A 20199-nucleotide genomic window follows, 5' to 3' on the forward strand; every position below is an offset into this window, starting at 1 on the left:
GGAGGGTGGCAACTGGGGCAAGGCAGTGGCATCCCAAAATGTGGTGCCAGTGCCCAGCCGAGCCGGGGGCACTTAGCAGACTGTCCCGCTGGGCCGGTGAGTGTTGCCCTCCCATCCCTGGGGCCAAAGCTGCCCCCAGCCCGGGCCCGCTGCTGAAAAAGAGAACAAGCAAGAAGGACAGCCGGTGACACGGTCCCACCTGCCCCGGCCGGGGCCCGTCTTCCTGCCTGCACCCTGCACAGGACAGGGCATACTGCGGCGGGGGCATCGGAGGGGTATCCCCGGGGGCAGCCGCCGCTCAGCGCGGGGATGCAGCGCCCTTAGGCGGGGCGATCTCTTCAGCCAGGCTTGGGCTGGCACAGGGAGCGGGGACCCCTCCCCGGACACCCGCGCCTTCCCTTCCCCCGCCTGGTGCGCTCGGCCGCTCCCGGCCCGCTGCCGCCTTTGAAACCGCCGGCGGGGCTCCCACGCCCAGCCCGGGCCCCCCGCGCCCGCAGCCGCCGGTGCGTTCCCACCCGCCCGGGGCCCGCAGCAGGGAGGGTGGCGCGGCCAGGGCTTGGCGTGAAAATGATCAAGGGCCGCGGGCAGCGCCGGAGCGCAGCGCCCGTCTGATGCTGCCCGCCCGGAGGCCTCGTCGAACAAAGGCGGCATTGAGGCCCCGGCTGCGCCCCCCCCGCGCCCCCCGCCCCGAGCTGGCATCTTGGCGCGACATTAATGAACTCGCCTGTTTGTGCTCCCCCGGCCCCTCTCTCCTCCCACCGCCCGGGGGGCACCGTATATATCCATCCCTCCTTGCCTGCCTCGGGCATTTCGGGGGTTCCCCCCGCCTGCCCCCCTTTGCCCGCCCGGGGATGGAGCAAAGAGGGAAGAGGACACGGGACGGTCTTCTCGGGGTCCGGCTGGTCCCCCCCGTGCTTCTGCTGCCGCTGCTGCAGCTGGTGGGGGGGGCTCCCGTGGGCCAGAGGCTGTACCCCATGCCGGCCAGCATCCTGCAAGGTCAGTGAGGCACAGGGACGGGGGTGTCTTTGCGGGAGAGTCTGGCGGCAGATGGGGTGGCTGTAGGAGATGGGACCCTTGGGTTCACTCTCAGGTAGGGTGGCAGCACAAGCGGGATGGCCAGGTCCTTGTCAAAACCCCCTAAAACCCGGGGCATGTCTGTGCTGCCTGGACTGAGTGTCAAGTGCTGCCAGTGGCACTAGGGGACACAGGGGGTGCAGGGAGTGCTGTGGTTTATGCCCTGCAGCACCAGCGCTGTGCCACTTCTAGGGCACTATCTGCCAGGGCATGGAAGGTGGCTCTGCATGGGTACAGGTGGTCACAGATAGGGGCACACGGGGGCACGCACACATAGGGCAGGCACAGGACTGCACACACATGGGCACTTGCAGGAACATGCAGACACGGGCACATGGACCCTGGTACAACAAGTGTGCACTCAAAAGTGTGCACAGAGGTACACGTGGGCACACCTGCCTGGGCTCACACCCTGTCTCCATGTAAAACAGGAACACAGAGACCTGGGCAAACACCCAGGTGTGCGTGTGCCAGCTCCAGCAGTGAGGCGACACTGGTGGCTGTCACTGTAGGCAGAGGGTGACAGGCCATGCCCAGCCTGACACCTGCTGTGGCAATACCAGGGCGCAGGCACCAGGCGGGCTGGGGACACCCCGTGGCTGGGTGGGGGGCAGCAGTGGGGGCTCTGGGGGTCTGAGCCCCCTGTGTGCACCCACCAGCGCTGTCAAGCCGGGGGACGCTGGTGCTGGAGGCGGCCCTGAGGAGCGCCCTGCTGGCCCTGGAGCGGGCGCTGTCCGAGCAGCAGCGGCAGCGCGGCGCCTGCGGGCTCTGTGCCCCCTGCCTCTTCCCACCCTGCGCCAACAGCACTGGCCGCTGCCCACGTGAGTCATGACCCCATTGCCCCTACTGCCCTGCCCTGTCCCCAGGAGACCCTACCCAAACAGGAGTCAGGATCCCCAGCCAAATGCAGCCCAAGGGTCCTATCCAAACACCAGCCCATGCCCAGAAGATCCTACCAAAACCTGCATCCATGCCTGGAGACTCTACCCTAATATTTGGATGCCTACATAATCCCCTAGAAATCCTATCAAAATGATACCCCAAGATTTTACCCAAACCATACTCATCCCCTATAGGCTTAATATACAGGCTTTTACCAAAACAGCACCCTGACTCCTGAAATATATCCCTAACTGCTAATGACCCTGCCCAAGCAGTTCCCATTGTATCTAAATATTACCCAATCACCTGGAGCCCTATCCAAATCATTTTCTGATCCCTTGTGAACTTTTCAGATATTCACCCCAAAAACATACCCCAGTACCCGGAAGACCCTACCAAAACATGCTGACTCCACAGCCTATCATGCTCCCTTCCCACCCATCCCAAAGCAGAGACAGGGGTGGCCTGGGCAGAGTAGCACAGGGAGGACACAGCGATGCCCACAGCCCTGCTGTCCTTGCAGCGCCAGCTGTGCCTCCTGCCATGCCCCCCAGCTGCCAGGCCCTGCTGGATGCCCAGGCACTGCCCGAGCTGCCCCAGCGCAACCGGGCGCTGAGCCAGGCCTGTGCCCCCTACCAGCGCCTGTGCCCCCCCGAGGGCACAGTGCACACCTGCGCCCCGCTCAGCGCCCAGCTCTGCCAACGCCGCCTCCAGGAGTGCCGTGAGTGGGCACCCGCACCCCCCGGCTCCTCCCAGACATGGGAGACCCTACAATAACAAATGGGGTATCCCCAGGGGATGCTTGGAAGGGATATGGGGTGCTGGGGTGACAGAGGGTGTTGGGATGGAGTGGGGAGACGGTGGAGGTGAGGGAATGGTAGAGTGGTAAGGGATCTCTGGTGGGATGGAAGGCTGGGAGATGGATCTGGGAAGGAACTTGGAGATTTGGGGGATGGAGGTATTTGGAGCGATGAGCAAATTGGGCTGGGCTGGGACACTGAGGGGCAATGAACAATCAGCGGCGAGAGAAGAGGGCAAGGGGAGATGGGGATACTGAGTCACTGGGGGTGGTGAGCACTCCCTGGGGTGGTACAGGGATGTTTGTTCGGGCTGATGGGGGTCTGGGGGCGCGGAAGGGAACTGGAGCGGCTTGAGGACAGCAGGACTGTGGTGGTGACATCGGGGGGGAGTGTCCCCACATACCATGACAGCCTGTCCCTGCAGAGACGGTGGCCGCAGCCCCGAGTCCTGACGCAGCAGCGGAGGCGACAATGCCAGGTGAGCCGGGGCGGCCCCGCCGTGCCCACGCCGCCCCCCCAGCCCCAGCACGCCGGGGGCGCCCCCGGCCCCCGGCTGCCTGCTGGGCCGGGGGGCAGAGGTTAGCGTCGGCAGCTGCCGGGCTGCGGGGTGCCCCCGGCCCTCCGCCCGCTCGCCTCCGTGAGCACGATGAGGCTTGACAGCGCGCCCTACGCGCCTCGTGCCCCGCCACCCCCTCCACCTGCCGCGGCCGTCCCCGGCCACCCGAGCCCACCTGGGAGACGCGGTGTCCAGCAGCCGGCCAGCAGGACGCCCCCCTCATCGCGACTCTGTCCCCCAGGGAGCTGCGGGCGCCGCGGGGTCCCGCAAGCCAACGGCACAGCCCCCCGGGGCCGGATCATGGGCGGCAGCGTGGCCCCGCGGGGCGCCTGGCCCTGGCTGGTGTCGGTGCGGCTGCACGGGGAGCTGATGTGCGGAGGGGTGCTCGTGGGGCGCTCCTGGGTCCTCACGGCGGCACACTGCTTTGGCGGGTACGGTGCGGGCACGGCAGCGCGGGGATGATGCCCTGCGGAGGCGGGCACGGGGAGGCACCATCACCCTGTAACCGGCTGCCTCCCACCCCGCCAGGAACCGGAACGAGCTGGCCTGGACAGTGGTGGTGGGCGACCACGAGCTGGGCAAGCCGGGAGCGGGCAAGCGGGCAGTGCCCGTCCGGCGCATCCTGCCTCACCCTAAGGTCGGTGGAGCTGGGCACCACCCCCACCTCGCTGTGCATGCCCCAGGGGCCCACACCAACATCCCCACACCGACATCGCCACATCTCCTTCCAGTTTAACCCCAAGACGTTCCACGGGGACCTGGCGCTGCTGGAGCTGGCAGTGCCGCTGGCGCCGTCACCCACCGTCAGCCCCGTGTGCCTTCCCAGCGGCTCCGAGGAGCCCAGCCCCGGCACCCCCTGCTACATCGCGGGCTGGGGCTCCCTCTATGAAGGTAAGAGACTCCGTGGGGTGTTCCCCTCTGTGCCCTCTCTGGTGCCCCGCCCAGCGCACCCAGGCAGGGCAGGGGGATGTGAAAGAGAGGGAGATGTCAGGACACGGAGCACCCCATAATGGGTGCCTTGCCTGGCAGAGGGACCAGCAGCCGGCGTGGTGATGGAGGCACAGGTGCCCCTGCTCAGCCAGGAGACGTGCCGAGGTGCCCTGGGCAAGGAGCTTCTCACCAGTGCCATGTTCTGTGCTGGGTATTTGTCTGGAGGCATCGACTCCTGCCAGGTAACACCGTGCCTGAGGGACTGACAGCATCTCAAAAATCCCTCACACAGTGCTGGGCACGTACACAGCCCGTCAGTATGGCTGGGGTCCCAGCCCAGCCTGGTGCACCGGCATTTCCCCCGCAGGGTGACTCGGGGGGGCCGCTGGCATGTGAGGACCCCACTTCGCACCACTTTGTCCTCTACGGCATCACCTCGTGGGGTGATGGCTGCGGCGAGCGGGGCAAACCAGGAGTCTACACGCGTGTCACCGCCTTCACGGACTGGCTGAGTCTGCAGATGGACTGTGAGTGCTCCTGGCTGCACTGCAGGGGGCTCGGAGATGCCCAGGGCATTTTCAGCACTCATGGCAGCGCCGGTTCTCTCACAGCTGCCCCTGGCAGCCGAGAGCCGAGCTGCTTCGACCTGCTGGCCGTGGCACAGCTGCCCCCCGAGCAGCAGCCCCCGGAGCGTGCCCGCCTCTGCGCCTTCTACGCCAGCTCCTGTCGGGCTCCTCAGGGCAAGGCCACCTGTGCCCGTCTGGCTGAGGACACCTGCCATGCCAGGACGAGGCGATGTGGTGAGCTGGGGGCTGTGCCAGGCCTAGGGTGTAGGGAGGGACCCCATTTCTGGCATGGGGCCAGGGTCACGTCTCTCCCTCTACGCCCACAGAGCTGCACTCCTATGCCCAGACCTTGGTGGATCTCTTGCACCAGGCTGGGGACTTCATCCGAAACCAGTTTGACTTCTCCTTCCTCACCCGCACTCTGCCCCAGCTCCTGGGCAAGATCTACAGGCACTTCTTCCCTCCCCGTGTCCGCAGGGATGCCCCAGGTACTGTCCCAGGCTGGACCACCCCATGCCCCCTTGGGGTCCCCTCAGTCTCCCCTGTGCTGGTGCTTGGAGCACCAGCAGCCTGCCCTGGCTTCCCAACAGGGCTCCTCTATCCTTTGTCCTGTCCTTTTCTTGTCCCCACAGGCCTGGCTGTGGCAGGGCCCCAATCCAGCCCCACAGCAGTGGGACCCCAGAGACCCCTCAGCAGGTGAGGCATGGTGGGCCACAGGCTGAGGGGCTAAAGAGATGGTGGTGGGCACTGACATGGCATTTTGGGGACAGCCTGGGATCCTGTTCCTGCTGCTGCAAGGGCACTCCCCCAGGGTGCCCAGGTGGGGTGCAGAGGGTGGCACTGCCCACCCAGTCTGAGCTCATCCCATTGTGCTTCCAGGTGGGGGGGCAGGCGGCTGCCCCCCTTTGCAGAGCTTTTTGGGGTAGTGGGACCCCAGCTGCAGGACTGGGTGGAGGCCCTGAGGACTGTGGCAGGGGGCAGCCACCTGGTGACAGCACGGGACAGGGAGCAGCTCTCCGGGGAGATGCAGCTCTTCCTGCAGGTATGTGGGGAGGGACAGGCTGGGAGACCCCTGTCCTCTTGTGACTGGGCCACCAGGGACCAAACCCCTTCAGTTCCCCTGTGCCCCCTCCTGGCATTCCTTGGGTCCATTGTCCTCTGTGCAGCTGCAGAAGTGGCATCTCTCACTTTGCCACCAGAGAATGGGCATCTCACCCTCCCCAAATAAACCAGTGCTCAGAGTCCAGCCAGTGCAGAGCCAGCCATGGCTCTGGCCCTGCAGCTTAGGGTCTGACCCAACACAGCCACAAAGCACTTACATGTCACCAGTGCTCTGTCTTACACCAGCACACCCATGCCCTGCACTCTGCCCCCGTGCATGTGGCTGTGCCCACGGGTGCCCTGTGGGTGCCCCATCACCCATCCTGTCCCACTCTTCCCTTCGTCAGGGTGAGGATGTGGTGGAGGAGATGGTGGCACAGGGACGAGCCTTCGTCACCCAGCTGCGGGCAGAGCTGGACTTTGGCACCACCCTGGGAACCATGGAGCCACAATGGGCATCTGGAGAGCTGGCAGGGACCCCCATGCCAAGCCACGAACCCCGTGAGCCTGGAGGGACTGGGGGCAATGGGGCAGCAGGGTGTCCATCCACCCACCGGCTCTGTGTCCGGCCAGTGCCCGCTGGCATTTTACACCTCTCTCGGTGGCAGGGAGGGAGAAACGGGAACTGGTGCCCACGGAGCTGCCCAGGGTGGAGGAGGAAGAGGAGGAGGAGGGAGCCACGGGCAGAGGTAAGCTCTCACAGATACTATGGGGTGCAAGGTATCACCATGGGAATGGTGACAAGCCCAGCCTTGAGCCCCTGTCTCGGGGCTGTCCCATTTCAGTGGGACAGTCCTTGCCATATTCCCCCCCTCTGCCCATGCTCCCCTGGTGTCCCCAGAGCAAGGGTGCTCCTCCCTGCGGTGGGCAGCAGCACGGTGCCCCCACCATTGACCCCTGATGTCCCCTCCATGTCTGTGCTGCCTGTCTGGGGGTGCAGCCTGCCCTGGCCTCAACGCGTCGGCGGCGCGGGTGGGCGCGGTGCGGGACCTGTACGCCTGGGTGCTGCGCGTGCCCGAGGCACAGCTGGCCATGACCTTCCAAGAGGTGAGTGCCACACACCCTGGCAGCCAGGCAGTGCCATCCCCTCAGGCAGTGCCACTGTCCCGCTCTGCCCGTGGCTCCCCTGGCCCTCATGGTGCTGTTGTCTCCCCACAGATCCTGGTGGACTTGGGCTCCAAAAACACCAAGGGACTGTACCGGGCACAGGTTCGGGCCACTGTGGGGGGCCGCCCCACGGCCTTCACCGGCCTCGTGGGGCTGGACAGTGACACACTGGCCCGTAGCATGCCTGGCCTTGTCGCTCTGGCTCTTGAAGCGCTGAAAACCTAAAGGGGCAGTGTGCTGGCATGGGGAAAGGGCACCTGGAGCAGGTGTCCCTTGTGTCCTTCAAACACACTCCACTTCCAGTCTTAGGCTCTTCCACCCCTTTCTCCCCAGTGGTACCTCAGTCTCTCTTCCCACCAGCACTTCCTTACTTCCCCAGGGCAATGGGGCCCTGGCGGGTACCTGAGGCATCTCATCCAGGAATCACAGTCCTCCTCGCCCCTGGAACCCCGACCTTGGCAAGCCCACCCTCACCCCATCTTCCCCAGAGGCACCTGAGCTGTTATTTATTTGTACAGAGAAGTTTTATTTTTCAATAAAGAAGGGCTCTATTTTCTAGTAGCTGGTGAATGTGAAGCAAGTGCTGTGCCAGACAGTGCTGCTGAACTGGGTGACAGTGGAGGCACTTTTCAGGGGAGCTATGATATCCCATAGCATCCCCCTCCCTATCCCTCTTGTACTGTGAAGTGATGCCTCCAGCCTTGGTTCCTGCTGTGCCCACCCTGGCAGAGACTCCCCAGCCCCTTCCCCAGGGGTCAGACACCCTCCTGTCCCTGCAGCACCCACAGCACAGCACTGGTGCTCATCCTGGTGACACCCTCCAGGACCCATATGAAACCTCCCGATACAGGGGCCAAGTGTGCCCGGGTCAGTGGTCAGTGGTAGGTGCCAGCCCTGGGCTTGGGCATCAGTGGGGATTGTGCTGTGGGGACCCTGCCACTCCGAGCAGCATCACTGGGACTGCTGAGCAGCAGGGCAGGGATGGCTGCTCCGTGTGCCCAGCCGTGCCTGTGCTGCAGTGCCCAGGCTCAGGGTGACACCGTGGGGCCAGCAGGGGCAGCTGTGCCTGCCCATCTCCCCTTCCCTGCACGTGGGGAGCCGCAAGAGAGGGGCTGGAGCAGCTCTCTGGTGCCGGCACCCTTCCCCCTCAGCACCTGGCACCGTCCATCTCCCAGCCCTCCGGCAGCCGGACATCCGCTCAGCCGGGCCAGGCAGGGGAGCAGCCAGGGCCTGGCACGGCGTGAGGGCACCGCGGGCACGGCATGGGGAGCCTGCTGCAGCAGCTGGCCCTGCTCGGGGCACTGATGCTGTCGGGTGAGCAGGGGCTGGGTCGTGGGGTGCCCTGCTGCTCTGCTGCATGGGGTGCCCAGGGGGTTATGGGCCCCCTTGATGGGGTTGGTGGGGGATGATGGTGGCAGGGTCCAAACTGGGCACCAGGGTCCCCAGGGCTGCATTTTGGGTATTACCTGGCAGAGTCTGCTCATGGCGTGTCCTTTGTGCTTCTTTCCTGGCTGTGCCACCCAGAGCCATGTCCCTACCTGGGCCATGTGCTGTCAGTGCACTATGTCATTGTGTCCATGTGTCCCTGTGTCTCTCTGTGCCAAATTTATCACCACGTGTCCCTGCACACTCTGGGTCTCTGTCCATGAGTCCATGTGTGTTCTGGGTGTACAGCCCCTATGGGCACAGTTCCACCATGCCTGTATCCAAACATCTCGTGTCTGTGTCCCTCTCTGTGCTGGGTTTGTGTCTGTGTGTCCCTCTGTGTCTGTGCCCACGTCCTTGTCCCGTGTGACCATGTGTGACCATGTGCTCCCACATGTCTGTCATTCCTGCAAGTCCATGTCTGTTCTACTGTGCAGCACAGGCATGCAGTGTCCTGGCCTGTTCCTCTCCCCTCTATTCTTACACCACCCTGCCCCTGCTGAGCATCCCTAGGGCCCAGTAACCCCTGAGCCCCCTGGTTTGCCTGACCCCACACCCCCAGGTGGGCTCTGTGTGAACCACGAGGAGCGGCTCATCCACCACCTGTTTGAGGAGAAGGGCTATGACAAAGAGCTGCGCCCTGTGGTCTCCACTGACGAGGTTGTGGACGTCTACCTGGCCCTCACCCTCTCCAACCTAATCTCACTGGTGAGCCCCGGTGGGCAGGGCCCACTGTCGGGTGTCCCCCAGCCATGCCTCACCCCTAGGGCTGATTGCATGGTGGGGAACCCTGAGGCTGCTGTCCCAGCCCTGGCTGGTGAGGGTTGGGGGTCCTGGGCTGGGGGGACACCCTGGCATCTGACTGCCCCATGTTGCTGTTTGCAGAAAGAGGTGGACGAGACGCTCACCACCAACGTATGGCTCGAGCACGTGAGTAGGGACAGGTGCCACAGCATCAGTTGTGCCGTCATGGGGTGGCCCAGCATGGTGAGGGGGTGACCTGAGGATCCTCCCCTCCAGGGCTGGACCGATTACCGCCTGCAGTGGAACAAGTCTGAGTTTGGGGGCGTTGAGGTGCTCCGCCTGCCGCCAGACATGCTGTGGCTGCCGGAGATAGTCCTGGAGAACAAGTGAGCTCTGCCTTAATTTCCCCTCCCAATCCTTCTGAACTGTTCCCAGTGCATATCCAGGACTCCCCTGGCCCCTTCCCAGCCGTGCCATAACCTTGTGTCCCTGCTGGCACAGCAATGATGGGCTCTTCGAGGTCGCCTACTACTGCAACGTCCTCATCTACGACACGGGCTACGTCTACTGGCTGCCCCCCGCCATCTTCCGCAGCACCTGCCTCATCAACGTGGACTTCTTCCCCTTCGACTGGCAGAACTGCTCCCTCAGATTCAGGTGCTGCTGGCTGGGTCAGGGCAGCAGTGTGGCTGTGTCTTGCTGCTGCCAGCACCTCCCCTTGCTGTTGAGGTGCAGCAAGGGGGGGCTTCTGTAGGTGACTTGATGGCCTAAGTCCACCACGCTGGAGGTCAGGGAGGGTTGGGTGGTGGGTACCCAGCAGCCCCTCATGTCTGACCCCCTGGCTGTGGTCCAGGTCCCTGGCATACAGTGCCCTGGAGATCAACATACACTTGAAGACAGACAGTGACCCAGACACAGGGAGGTCTTACCCAGTGGAGTGGATCATCATCGACCCCGAAGGCTTCACAGGTAATGCTGGTGCTCTCTGCCATGCCCTGTGCCAGTGGGACACCTGTAAAGGTCAGGGACAGGGGGGCATTCTGGAGTGGGTGCACACTGCCGTGGAGAAACTGCACTACCTGGGGCTTTGGCATCCTGGCACTCATTCCATTTGGAATGCTCTCCACACCCTGAGGGGGGAGATGGTGCTAGGGGACCTGGTGAGGACAGCCATGGCCGGTGTCCCCCATGCCGTGCGCTGTCCCTGTGCCCTGGCAGAGAATGGAGAATGGGAAATCATCCACCGCCCAGCCCGCAAGAACATCTACCCTGACATCCCCCCGGACACCAGTGAGCACCAGGACATCACTTTCTACCTCATCATCAAACGCAAGCCGCTCTTCTACGTCATCAACATCGTCATACCCTGCATCCTCATCGCCTTCATGGTCATCCTCGTCTTCTACCTGCCCGCCGACAGTGAGTGAGCCCTGTGGCATGTGTGCCAGTAATAGGAGTCACATCCATGGGCACCTCTGTGTCCCACACCTGCACCAGGCAACACCCCAATGCCCAACATGAGGACATCCTAGAACTGGAATGTCCCATGTAGAACACCATCACCCCAGCCAGGCATCCTGGCAGAGATGCACTTGGGCACAGGATATCCAAGATGGGACCCATAACAGAAAACCCCTTATGGGGCACTGTGTCATGGGACACTGGAAGGGCAGCCCTGGCACTGGGGACTCTGCTAGAGGTACCTGGGGCAAGGTTTGCCCTGAGCTTACCTGTTCTCCAGGTGGTGAGAAGATGACCCTGGTAATCTCAGTGCTCCTGGCCCAGTCTGTCTTCCTCCTGCTGATCTCCCAGCGCCTGCCTGCCACTTCCCACGCCATCCCCCTCATCGGCAAGTGAGTCCTGGGCACCACTGAGTGCAGAGGGGACATTGTGGAGTCCCTTGGTGCCAGCTCTGCCTGTGCCCAGTCCCTGCGGCAATGCCAGCTCCAAGACCATGCTCCCTCCCAGGTACCTGCTTTTTATCATGCTTCTGGTGACAGCTGTGGTAATCATCTCCGTCGTGGTCCTCAACTTCCACTTCCGCACCCCCAGCACGCACATCATGTCTGACTGGGTCAGAGAGGTGAGCGGGATGTGGGCTGGGGTGGGCGCAATGTGGGGTGCAAGGGTCACACTGTACCCCACAGAGGGCATGGGACAGCAGGGCCCTGGCATTGCACTCCAGATGGAGTTTGTGGGCAGAGAGTGGGGACAAGGCAGCAACACACTGGGGAGGTGGCCAAGGGACATGACACTCCCTCCTGTGTCCCAGGTCTTCCTGGAGAGCCTGCCCCGGCTGCTGGGCATGGCACAGCCGAGCGAGAGCCCGCCGGGCGCCCCCTGCATCCGGCGCTGCAGCTCGGCCGGCTACATCGCCAAGGCAGAGGAATACTTCAGCGTCAAGTCCCGCAGCGAGCTCATGTTCGAGAAGCAGTCGGAGCGGCACGGGCTCACCAGCCGCATCACCCCGGCCCGTGAGCCGCGGCCCCTCGGCGGGGACAGGGGAAGGGTGGCGGGGCTGGGTCTCAGGGGCTGGCAGCCCTTTGGGGCCCATCTCACCGCCCCCTCTCATCCCCAGGCTTGGTGTCCCTGGGCATGGACTCAGGCGAGGAGCAGCCCTATGAGCACCTCAAACCCGTCATCGACAATGCCAACTACATAGTCAAGCACATGAGGGATGAAAACAGCTACAATGAGGTGGGGACGTGGGCACTGGGAGGGCAGGGGAGCTCCCTGTGCCCCCTGTGCCCCCGCACTGCCTGGCTCCTGGCTCTCTCCGCAGGAGATCGACAACTGGAACTGCGTGGCCCGGACCCTGGACCGCCTGTGCTTCTTCCTCATCACCCCCACGCTGGTGGTGGGCACCCTCTGGATCTTCCTCATGGGCATCTACAACCACCCACCACCACTGCCCTTTGCCGGAGACCCCTACGACTACCGGGAGGAGAACAAGCGCTTCATCTAGGGGGCCGTGGGGATCCCATGTGCCAGCCTCTCCCCCACCTGTCTTGGTTTGGGAAAATAAAACTTCTTGAACTGGTGGCTGCCCTCGGTGTGCCCCAATGGGCATGATGCCCAACCTGAACACTGTGTGTGTCCTGGGGAGGGTGATGCCCACGCAGAGAATGGGGCTGGGGAGGTGGAAAGAATGCCAGGATGCCAAAGTTGTTGGATGTCCTGAGTGTGGTGGACCCCAGCTGTGGCCAGAAGGGGTGTGGTGGTACTGGCCCTGCTGCCCCGGTGGGCTGGGCCTTTGGGGCAGGATGGGCTGGGGAAGGAGTTAGCCCCCCAGCATGGCACCATCCCCTGCAGACCCACTGCAGCTGGCAGAGATGCCATCAGTGCCCACATTTCTCCCCTGCCCCCATGATCCCCCATCTGGCCCCACAGTGTCCCCCCAGCACAGCCCATCCCGCAGTGCAAGGCAGGGCCCCAGACAGGTGTCTCCTTCCCCAGCTCAGCATTGGCATTCCAGGGCTCTGGTTGCAGGGGACACCTCTGATGTCCCCCAACCGGCAGTGGCCCGGGACAGCTGTCACATCCTCTCCACTGAGCCAGGAATCTCACCACATTCCCATGCCCCCATCCCCCTCTCCCTGTGACCGTCCTACACAAAGGGGCTGGAAGGATTTGAAGGCCTGAGGGGGCATCACTCCCCAGGCTGATGTGATGGGACTTGCCTGCCCCTTCCCCACCCTGTATTCTGGGGGCAGCCTCTGCCGTGGCAGGCACAGGACGAGCTGGCAGGGGGCACCCCTTTCCCATGACCTGAGGGGAGATGCACCCCTTCATGGGGGACACGGGGAACCCACGGCACAGAGCTCACTTTGGCCCTTGCCCCAGTCCCAGCCTCTCCAGCACAAAATGCCAGAGGAGCTTCCCGCACCAGCGGGGGCAGTGAGTGCTCACCCGTCCCTCCCGGGCCCCCGTGGCTGTTGGGAACAGCTGACGGTGGCAGGGGACAGCTGTCCTGTCCCAGCGGGCGCCGGGACAGCGGGACCAGAGCGCGTCAGCGGAGCCGCAGCCCCTGCGCCCACGGCACCGCCATGCGCGGCCACGGCCTCCTGCTCGTCCTCTGCACCCTGGCAGGTAAGAGCTGCCCGGCCAGGGGGAGGCCTGGAGGGCACCTGATCATCCCCACCTTCGCACCTGGGGTTTGTCACCCCTGGGAGTCCAGCGCCAGGCTGGCACCGGGCTGTCCCTGTGCTGGCGGCCCACTGCCCCCGCGTCCTGGCCAGGAGAGGTGCCCAGGTGAGCTGGGTGAGGGTGGGCCGGGCACACAGCCCCTGCCTGGGCACCGGCGGGACTGCCGGGATCGCGGGGCAGAGCGCACACAGCCGCAGCAGCGCACGCCCGGGCATCCCTTTCCCGTGCACCCACCCCTGTGCTTCCCCCCTCGACACGTCAGGTCTGGGGGCCAGCAGTGACCCCGCTGCCTTCCCCCGGGGTGTCACACGGCGTGTGCCCTCCCAGGTGTGAGCTGCAGGAACCAGGAGGAAAAGCTGTTCCAGGACCTCATGTCCAACTACAATCCACAACTGCGCCCGGCCCGGGGGGATGAGATCATCGATGTCTCCCTCAAGCTCACCCTCACCAACCTCATCTCCCTGGTGAGAGACCTCCCCCGGGGGTGGGGAAGGGGGAATTTGCCCCCACTTGTGGGGCAGAAGGCAGGGCACTAAAGCCATCTCCCTCATTCCTTCCCGACCAGAATGAACGGGAGGAGACCCTCACCACCAATGTCTGGATAGAGATGGTGAGACCCCTCCCCTCTAGGCAGGATCATGCCCAGCTCGGTTTGCATGTCAGGGTGGCACCCCATGAGGGGCTGGCACTGGAACCTGCACCCTCTTTTGTGGAGACCCCCAAATGAGCCCATTTTGTGGGCAGCCTAGCACAGGCAGCTCACAATCTCTTTCATCCTGGGGGGCTGCATGACCCCTCCTCCTCATCCCTCCTTCTCCCAGCAATGGTCTGATTATCGCCTGAGCTGGGACCCCGAGAAATATGACAACATCCAGCTGCTGCGGGTGCCCTCCACCATGGTCTGGCTGCCAGACATCGTCTTGGAGAACAAGTAGGTGACAGGGCAATGGGGACATGTCCCCACATAGGGCTGGCAGCTGCCCCCCAGGCATAGTTTGGGGCTGAGCCCATCTTTTCCCCCCCAGCATTGATGGGACGTTCGAAATCACGCTCTACACCAACGTGCTGGTGTCCCCTGATGGCAGCATCTACTGGCTGCCCCCGGCCATCTACCGCAGCGTCTGCGTTATCCACGTCACCTACTTCCCCTTCGACTGGCAGAACTGCACCATGGTCTTCCAGTGAGTGTGGGCATCATGGCAGCTCCCCCTGGGACACAGGGATTAGCGTGGGATGCACTTTACTCTTGAGGAGATAAGTGCCACCTCTCTATCCCCTGCCACTTAGCAGGAGGCACCAGGGACAAGCCAAGCACCCTAAGGAAGAGCTGGAGGTGCCACACTGGCACCCCTTGCCCATCCAGCTTGCTGCATGCCAGCCTGTCCCACCACCTTGTCTCCCTCCAGGTCCCAGACGTACAGTGCCAATGAAATCAACCTGCTGCTGACAGTGGAGGATGGCCAGACTGTGGAGTGGATCTTTATCGACCCCGAGGCTTTCACAGGTAATGTTGCAGCCACAGCCACTGCACAAGGGTGTCCCACCACAGGGGACATCCAGCAGGTCTGCTGCTACACTGCTGGCTGCCAAAAGCAGGGCTTCAGGGACTATTAGCAGCTCCCACCATTACATGGGCACTTAAGTTATTAGTGGAAGCAGGAGTGTGGGAGAGATTTGTTTTTCTAACCCCCCCAGCTCGGGGCTCTTGCAGCCTGGCAGCTGCTGCCGGAGAGCACCGCTCCTGCAAGCTTGATTGATGCTGGGAACGTAGCTGTCATGGCCAAACAATGACGTTTTCCATCACATTTTAATTGCATATTGAAGGAACAAAATGCTTTTCGGGCAGCGAGATTTATTTTTTCATTACCAGCCTGAGTTGCGATCCTGACTGGGAAAAAATCTATCGCTCCCACGGAGAGCACGAGCGTGCAGTGCGCTGTCACCCTTGTCATGCTTGGCTTCCCTCTGTGGCACTGTGGCACTGGGGAGATGGGGGCACCCCAGCCCCACAGCTGTAGCCTGGGAGCCCCTAAGGGGTTAAAGGTACCCCATATCTGCCGAGCCGCCCCATCCAACTGCATTTTGGGGTATTTTGCCCAGGCACCCTGGCACGTTCCACAGTGCTCATCTCCCTCACAAGTGGCTCTAGTGCTGTGCACAGCCTGGGTGCCCAGTGGGGCCCATGCCAATCACCAGTCCTCCCCTTCCTCCCTGGATTGGGGGGCTGGAGGCCCAGCACCCTGTAGGGACAGTGGCACTCACCTGGCACCATCACGATGCAGAGAACGGCGAATGGGCCATCAAGCACCGCCCCGCTCGGAAGATCATCAACTCGGAGCACTTCACCCCAGATGACACCCAGTACCAGCAGGTCATCTTCTACCTCATCATCCAGCGCAAGCCACTCTTCTACATCATCAACATCATCGTGCCCTGTGTCCTCATCTCTGCCATGGGTGTGCTCGTCTACTTCCTGCCCGCCAAAGGTACAGTGGGACCGTGCCCACTGCAGGCATGGGGATGTGCAAGGGGACAGCAACACTCCAGGAAGGGCTCCTCATCCCCTCTGTCCTTGGGGACCATCATTATCATCTCTCACCCACTCCTGTAGTATTTGGATTGGGGGGAGTGTGTAAATTTCTAGATATCCCAATAGTTAATGCCTGAAGGCAGGGCCTGTCTAATTCAGCTTTTGGGTGGGAGTTTTTTGCCTTAGGAGGGCAATGCCCACAGCACTACCCTGTGCCAAACTCTGCCTTTCCCCCTCCTTGGCAGCGGGTGGGCAGAAATGCACTGTCTCCATCAATGTTCTCCTGGCCCAGACTGTCTTCCTCTTCCTCATTGCCCAGAAGGTGCCTGAGACCTCCCAGGCCGTGCCTCTCATCGGGAAGTAAGTGACACATTGGGATAGGGGTGCCAGCCCTCTTGTCACACTGTGCCAGCAGGGTCTCAGGTGCTGTGGAGCAGACAGTGCCCAGGGACAGGACCTTGGTACAGAAATAATCCCCAGCCCAGATGGGGCTGGCACAGGGCTACCACTTGCCCGAGTTTCACTGCCTGTCACCAGCTTCCGCCAGCAGGAGGGCACAGAGAAGGACCTTGCACAACCATGGCTTGTGACCCAGCAGCCCTACTGAGGCTCTGTGCCCCCTCCACAGATACCTGACCTTCCTCATGGTGGTGACCGTGGTGATTGTGGTGAATGCTGTCATTGTCCTCAACGTCTCCCTGAGAACGCCCAACACTCACTCCATGTCCCAGAGAGTGCGCCAGGTACCTGCCATCATCCCCCTACCCTTTATACAGGAGGAATGGGATGGGTATTTGGGGATCAAGGCCATGTCCCTTGCAGAGTAAGGTGGCAGGCATGCCTTCCTCTGAGTGCAAGTCCTGGCATAAACAGAAGGCCCCAGATGTCCCCATCTGGGTGACCAGACTGTACCACCAAGCCACTCCCAAGACTGGGGAGCAGCAGGTGCCAACAGCCCAATAGCACCATGCTCCAAACAATGCCAGGGAAACCAGTCACACCCATTGGATGCTCTGGGCAGTGTGAGGGGGACAGATCCCCACAGGTGACACTGTGCTCAGGTGTTCCTGCACCTCCTGCCCCGCTACCTGGGCATGGCCGTGCCAGAGGAGACTCCAGGGCCTCCACAAGCCATCCGTAGACGCAGCTCCCTGGGGCTCATAGTGAAAGCTGATGAGTACATGCTCTGGAAAGCCAGGACCGAGCTGCTCTTTGAGAAGCAGAAGGAAAGAGATGGGCTGATGAAAACCGTGCTGGAGAAGATTGGTGAGTGACCCCGGGGGGTTGGCACCTCCCTGTGAGGTTGGGCTTTGTGCCAGGTGGCTGAGTGCTTGCTGGTGCCCGCTGTGCTGGCTCTGCTACTCACAGGACGTGGTCTGGAGAGTGGCAGCACCCAGGACTTCTGCCAGAGCCTGGAGGAGGCAGGTCCTGAGATCCGCGCCTGCGTGGACGCCTGCAACTACATCGCCAATGCCACGCGGGAGCAGAACGACTTCAGCAGCGTGAGTCAGGGCTGGGGGAGCGGGATCTGCATGGGGGCAGTGGGCACAGCCCTCACCCTTCTTGTGCCTGGCAGGAGAGCGAAGAGTGGATGATGGTGGGACAGGTGATCGACCGCGTCTGCTTCTTCATCATGGCCTCTCTCTTTGTGTGTGGCACTGTTGGAATCTTCCTCGTGGCTCACTTCAACCAAGCACCCGCCCTGCCCTTCCCTGGGGACCCCAAGCAGTACCTGCCACAGTGATGCTCACAGGTGCCCCCCAGCCAAGTGGTGGAGATGGGGGAAGGAGGAACATGGCGTGCTCATGCTGTGCTGAATGTGGAAATAAAGCCCCCAAGTCTTGCAAGTCTCCATGGCATCTCTGCTCCATGCCCACCCACTTCAGAGGCTGGATGTGCACCCTGTGCAGGCTGGCCACACACCTCTAAGGCTGCACAGTCCTGTGGGATGAGCATGGGGAAACTGGAGCAGAGTCAGACATCCAACAGGCCATGCAGCAGCGCTGGCAGCAAGAGCCACATCACATCACCCCACTGCAAATTTACAAATTCCAACCCAGGACAAGTGGGAATACTCTCATCCCTCTCATGGCAGTGGGGCAGGAATCACAGCTGCAGCTGCCCATTCTGGGGCAACAATGGAGCCATGGGAGGGATTGGTGGCAGCTAATTCTTCCCTCAATTTATGCCCTGATTGTGCATCCTGGGGACAGCTGAAGTGCTGTCCCTTGATCCCTAGCAAGCAGCTTGACGTGGAAAGACTGGGTCACCAGGCCCCCAAACACCCTCAGGGATGTGTGTCCCATGGCATCCATCCTGCTGGGAACATCAGCACAACTCCCTCCCCTACCAGCCTTCCTTGCCCTATGGGATCATCTCTGTCAAGCACAGCCCCTTCCCCCATCCTAGCAGTGCTGCATCCCCCTGTGCCCCTCAGTGACCTCTGGGGCCCCCTGGCTTTGTCCCTGCTGGCAGGGGAGATGAGAGAGGTCAGCCTGGGAATGGTGGCAAGCAGCATCTGCTCCTCTGTGACCCAGCTCACGTCACCTGTGCCTGGTTCCAGGACGTGCATCAGCCTCACAGTCCCAGCACTGGCTGCCTCTGCGCTGCTGGGAGAAAACCAGTTGGTGACTGCCCACAACTGCCCTGGCACTGCCTGGCAGGGGTGAGGGCACTGTGGGCACCGATGGGGGAGGGAGGAAAACACACAGCAGCTGAGACATCACTTCTAGGGCGTCTGCAGCCTGGTCACGGCCCGGAACCACTCGGGGCTGTGCCAGCCAGCTGCTGCTTTCTGCAAGGTGGCTTTTCCTTCTCCAGGGCCAGGTACTGTCACCTACTTCTTACCACTCTAGGGAGATGCTGCTTCTTCCAGTGAGCTCAGGCTCAGCATGTCCATACAGCACAAGTAGAAACGGATGAGCTCTTCCAGCCTTCTAGGAGCACATAACTGAAATCACACTCTCCACCCCCTCCAAGCAGTGGTTTTATGAACTCTCAGGAGAACTCTGTGGTATATCATTCCAGAGACAAGAACAAAAGCAAGAGCTGTATGTCACAGATCTTGGGCAGCAGATGTGCCTTGCAGGATTATGTCCCTCTGAGGTTATGGGGGGAGTGAAGTGAGAGGAAAAGCTTCCTCAGCCCAGTATCAGCCTCCTGTGCCCACAGCCCATCAAGAAGCACTAAGACAAAGCAACATCTCCCCTCCACAGAGAGAACTCTTTTCTCTCTATGGGCTGGGAAGAGCCATCAGCCCCCATCAGACCAGCTGTAGCCAAAGTCACCCAGGGCCCATGAGCCCACCACAGTTCAGCATCCCCTTAGAAAAGAAGAACTCAAGGGAATGCTCTCTTTTGAGCCTCAGGGCTCAAAGATCTTCCAGTTTCCCCAAAGGCCACTTTGGAGGGATATAAAGTTGTGAAGTTGAAGGGTGTTCAAATCCTTTGGGATAACAAAAACAGGAGAGGTCTTGACTCACTGCAGATTTGGTGCTCCCATGGCTAGAGGCTTCCTTCCCGAATGAAGAGGATCTGAAACCTTTTTCTAGAGCTCAACAGAAGCTCCTTCCCTTCCCAAACAACCTCATACCGATGTTTTCACTATTCTCATTAGTAGGACGCAGAGGACCACAAACCAAACGTCCAGCTCAAAAACCAGTCTGGCTTCATCCCCCTCCAGGCCACGGAAGCCCCAGGCTTGGCACTGATCAACCACTGCTTTTTTCCTGACTTCAGGAAAAGTAGCCTTAAAGAGGACAACTCCACACCCAGCCAGCTCACTCTCTTCAAGGCTGAGCAAGAGGAACCTCTGCTGAGTTCCTCTAAATCTCAACCACGGGGGCAGTGGGAGGAGAGGAACAGCCTCCCTGGGAAGGGCTCTTCCACAGCTCACTCACAAAGCGCATTTGAGGGTGAGCACAGCAGGACCACAGCATTTTCAGATTTAATAGCAAGCCTGCACTCATCAGCACCAGCTTAGACAAGGGGCATCAGAGGCGAGAAGTGGGCGAGAACATGAAATAACAGAGGTGGACATGACGCACAGCTGGGCACAACAACAGGATAAAGCGCTAAGTGATGTCATCTGCAAAAAGCTAAATGTGCTGAGAATAAAAGGAACCTGCAGCTAATATTTCAGCCCTGCCTTGTAAGGCTATTTTTGCTTAGATTGCCAAAATGCAATTACCGCTAAATCCCCCCTAACAAATACTGGAGAGCAGCAGGGGAGAGTTGTATTTAAAAGGAATCTTAAGTAGCAGCCATAGTAGTACCTGCCCGCAGCAGGGAAAACAAACTGTGTCTGGAAAAGAGCATTTGGTTGAGAGCTGGTGACAAG

General features: G+C 61.6%; 3 protein-coding genes across 5 annotated transcripts; all 3 read left to right on the plus strand.

Annotated features, from left to right (window-relative positions):
- Positions 1-851: 851 nt before the first annotated feature.
- On the plus strand, positions 852-7445 carry PRSS56 (serine protease 56). The gene is made up of 17 exons (XM_063166428.1): positions 852-996; positions 1734-1895; positions 2480-2677; positions 3181-3234; positions 3554-3743; positions 3841-3949; positions 4044-4203; positions 4342-4484; positions 4610-4769; positions 4854-5042; positions 5135-5296; positions 5441-5504; positions 5688-5850; positions 6257-6410; positions 6518-6598; positions 6850-6956; positions 7068-7445. The coding sequence occupies exons 1-17, from the start codon at positions 852-854 to the stop codon at positions 7239-7241; spliced, it is 2415 nt and encodes an 804-aa protein (XP_063022498.1). The 3' UTR covers positions 7242-7445.
- Positions 7446-8222: 777 nt separating this feature from the next.
- On the plus strand, positions 8223-12225 carry CHRND (cholinergic receptor nicotinic delta subunit). Of its 3 annotated transcripts, none has more exons than XM_063166429.1 (12): positions 8223-8330; positions 9004-9149; positions 9327-9371; positions 9462-9571; positions 9654-9842; positions 10039-10154; positions 10404-10604; positions 10927-11038; positions 11154-11268; positions 11458-11659; positions 11764-11882; positions 11968-12225. In XM_063166429.1, the coding sequence occupies exons 1-12, from the start codon at positions 8279-8281 to the stop codon at positions 12148-12150; spliced, it is 1590 nt and encodes a 529-aa protein (XP_063022499.1). In that variant the 5' UTR covers positions 8223-8278; the 3' UTR covers positions 12151-12225. The 3 variants fall into 3 exon arrangements, with proteins under 3 accessions (XP_063022499.1, XP_063022501.1, XP_063022500.1); XM_063166431.1 differs by having other exon boundaries at positions 8263-8330; positions 8955-9149; XM_063166430.1 differs by having other exon boundaries at positions 8264-8330; positions 9687-9842.
- Positions 12226-13192: 967 nt separating this feature from the next.
- Positions 13193-17713, plus strand: CHRNG (cholinergic receptor nicotinic gamma subunit). Its single transcript, XM_063166432.1, has 12 exons — positions 13193-13274; positions 13659-13795; positions 13897-13941; positions 14153-14262; positions 14357-14512; positions 14738-14835; positions 15614-15817; positions 16107-16221; positions 16490-16604; positions 16923-17127; positions 17230-17363; positions 17438-17713. Exons 1-12 carry the CDS (start codon positions 13232-13234, stop codon positions 17603-17605), a joined length of 1530 nt encoding a protein of 509 aa, XP_063022502.1. The 5' UTR covers positions 13193-13231; the 3' UTR covers positions 17606-17713.
- The last annotated feature ends 2486 nt before the right edge of the window (positions 17714-20199 follow it).

This window comes from Melospiza melodia, chromosome 12 (assembly GCF_035770615.1).
Source record: "Melospiza melodia melodia isolate bMelMel2 chromosome 12, bMelMel2.pri, whole genome shotgun sequence".
NCBI lineage: Eukaryota > Metazoa > Chordata > Aves > Passeriformes > Passerellidae > Melospiza > Melospiza melodia.

What these genes read in the sequence shown, in the direction of transcription:
- PRSS56 (XM_063166428.1), top strand. Translation starts at nt 852, where the DNA reads ATGGAGCAAAGAGGGAAGAGGACACGGGACGGTCTTCTCGGGGTCCGG. An exon ending in GCTGAGTCTGCAGATGGACT is followed by an intron (nt 4,770 to 4,853) that starts GTGAGTGCTCCT and finishes GTTCTCTCACAG; the next exon opens with CTGCCCCTGGCAGCCGAGAG. An exon ending in AGATGCAGCTCTTCCTGCAG is followed by an intron (nt 5,851 to 6,256) that starts GTATGTGGGGAG and finishes TCCCTTCGTCAG; the next exon opens with GGTGAGGATGTGGTGGAGGA.
- CHRND (XM_063166429.1), top strand. Translation starts at nt 8,279, where the DNA reads ATGGGGAGCCTGCTGCAGCAGCTGGCCCTGCTCGGGGCACTGATGCTG. An exon ending in AACTGCTCCCTCAGATTCAG is followed by an intron (nt 9,843 to 10,038) that starts GTGCTGCTGGCT and finishes GCTGTGGTCCAG; the next exon opens with GTCCCTGGCATACAGTGCCC. An exon ending in CTTCTACCTGCCCGCCGACA is followed by an intron (nt 10,605 to 10,926) that starts GTGAGTGAGCCC and finishes CCTGTTCTCCAG; the next exon opens with GTGGTGAGAAGATGACCCTG.
- CHRNG (XM_063166432.1), top strand. Translation starts at nt 13,232, where the DNA reads ATGCGCGGCCACGGCCTCCTGCTCGTCCTCTGCACCCTGGCAG. An exon ending in CGTCCTCTGCACCCTGGCAG is followed by an intron (nt 13,275 to 13,658) that starts GTAAGAGCTGCC and finishes GTGCCCTCCCAG; the next exon opens with GTGTGAGCTGCAGGAACCAG. An exon ending in AGCAGAACGACTTCAGCAGC is followed by an intron (nt 17,364 to 17,437) that starts GTGAGTCAGGGC and finishes TGTGCCTGGCAG; the next exon opens with GAGAGCGAAGAGTGGATGAT.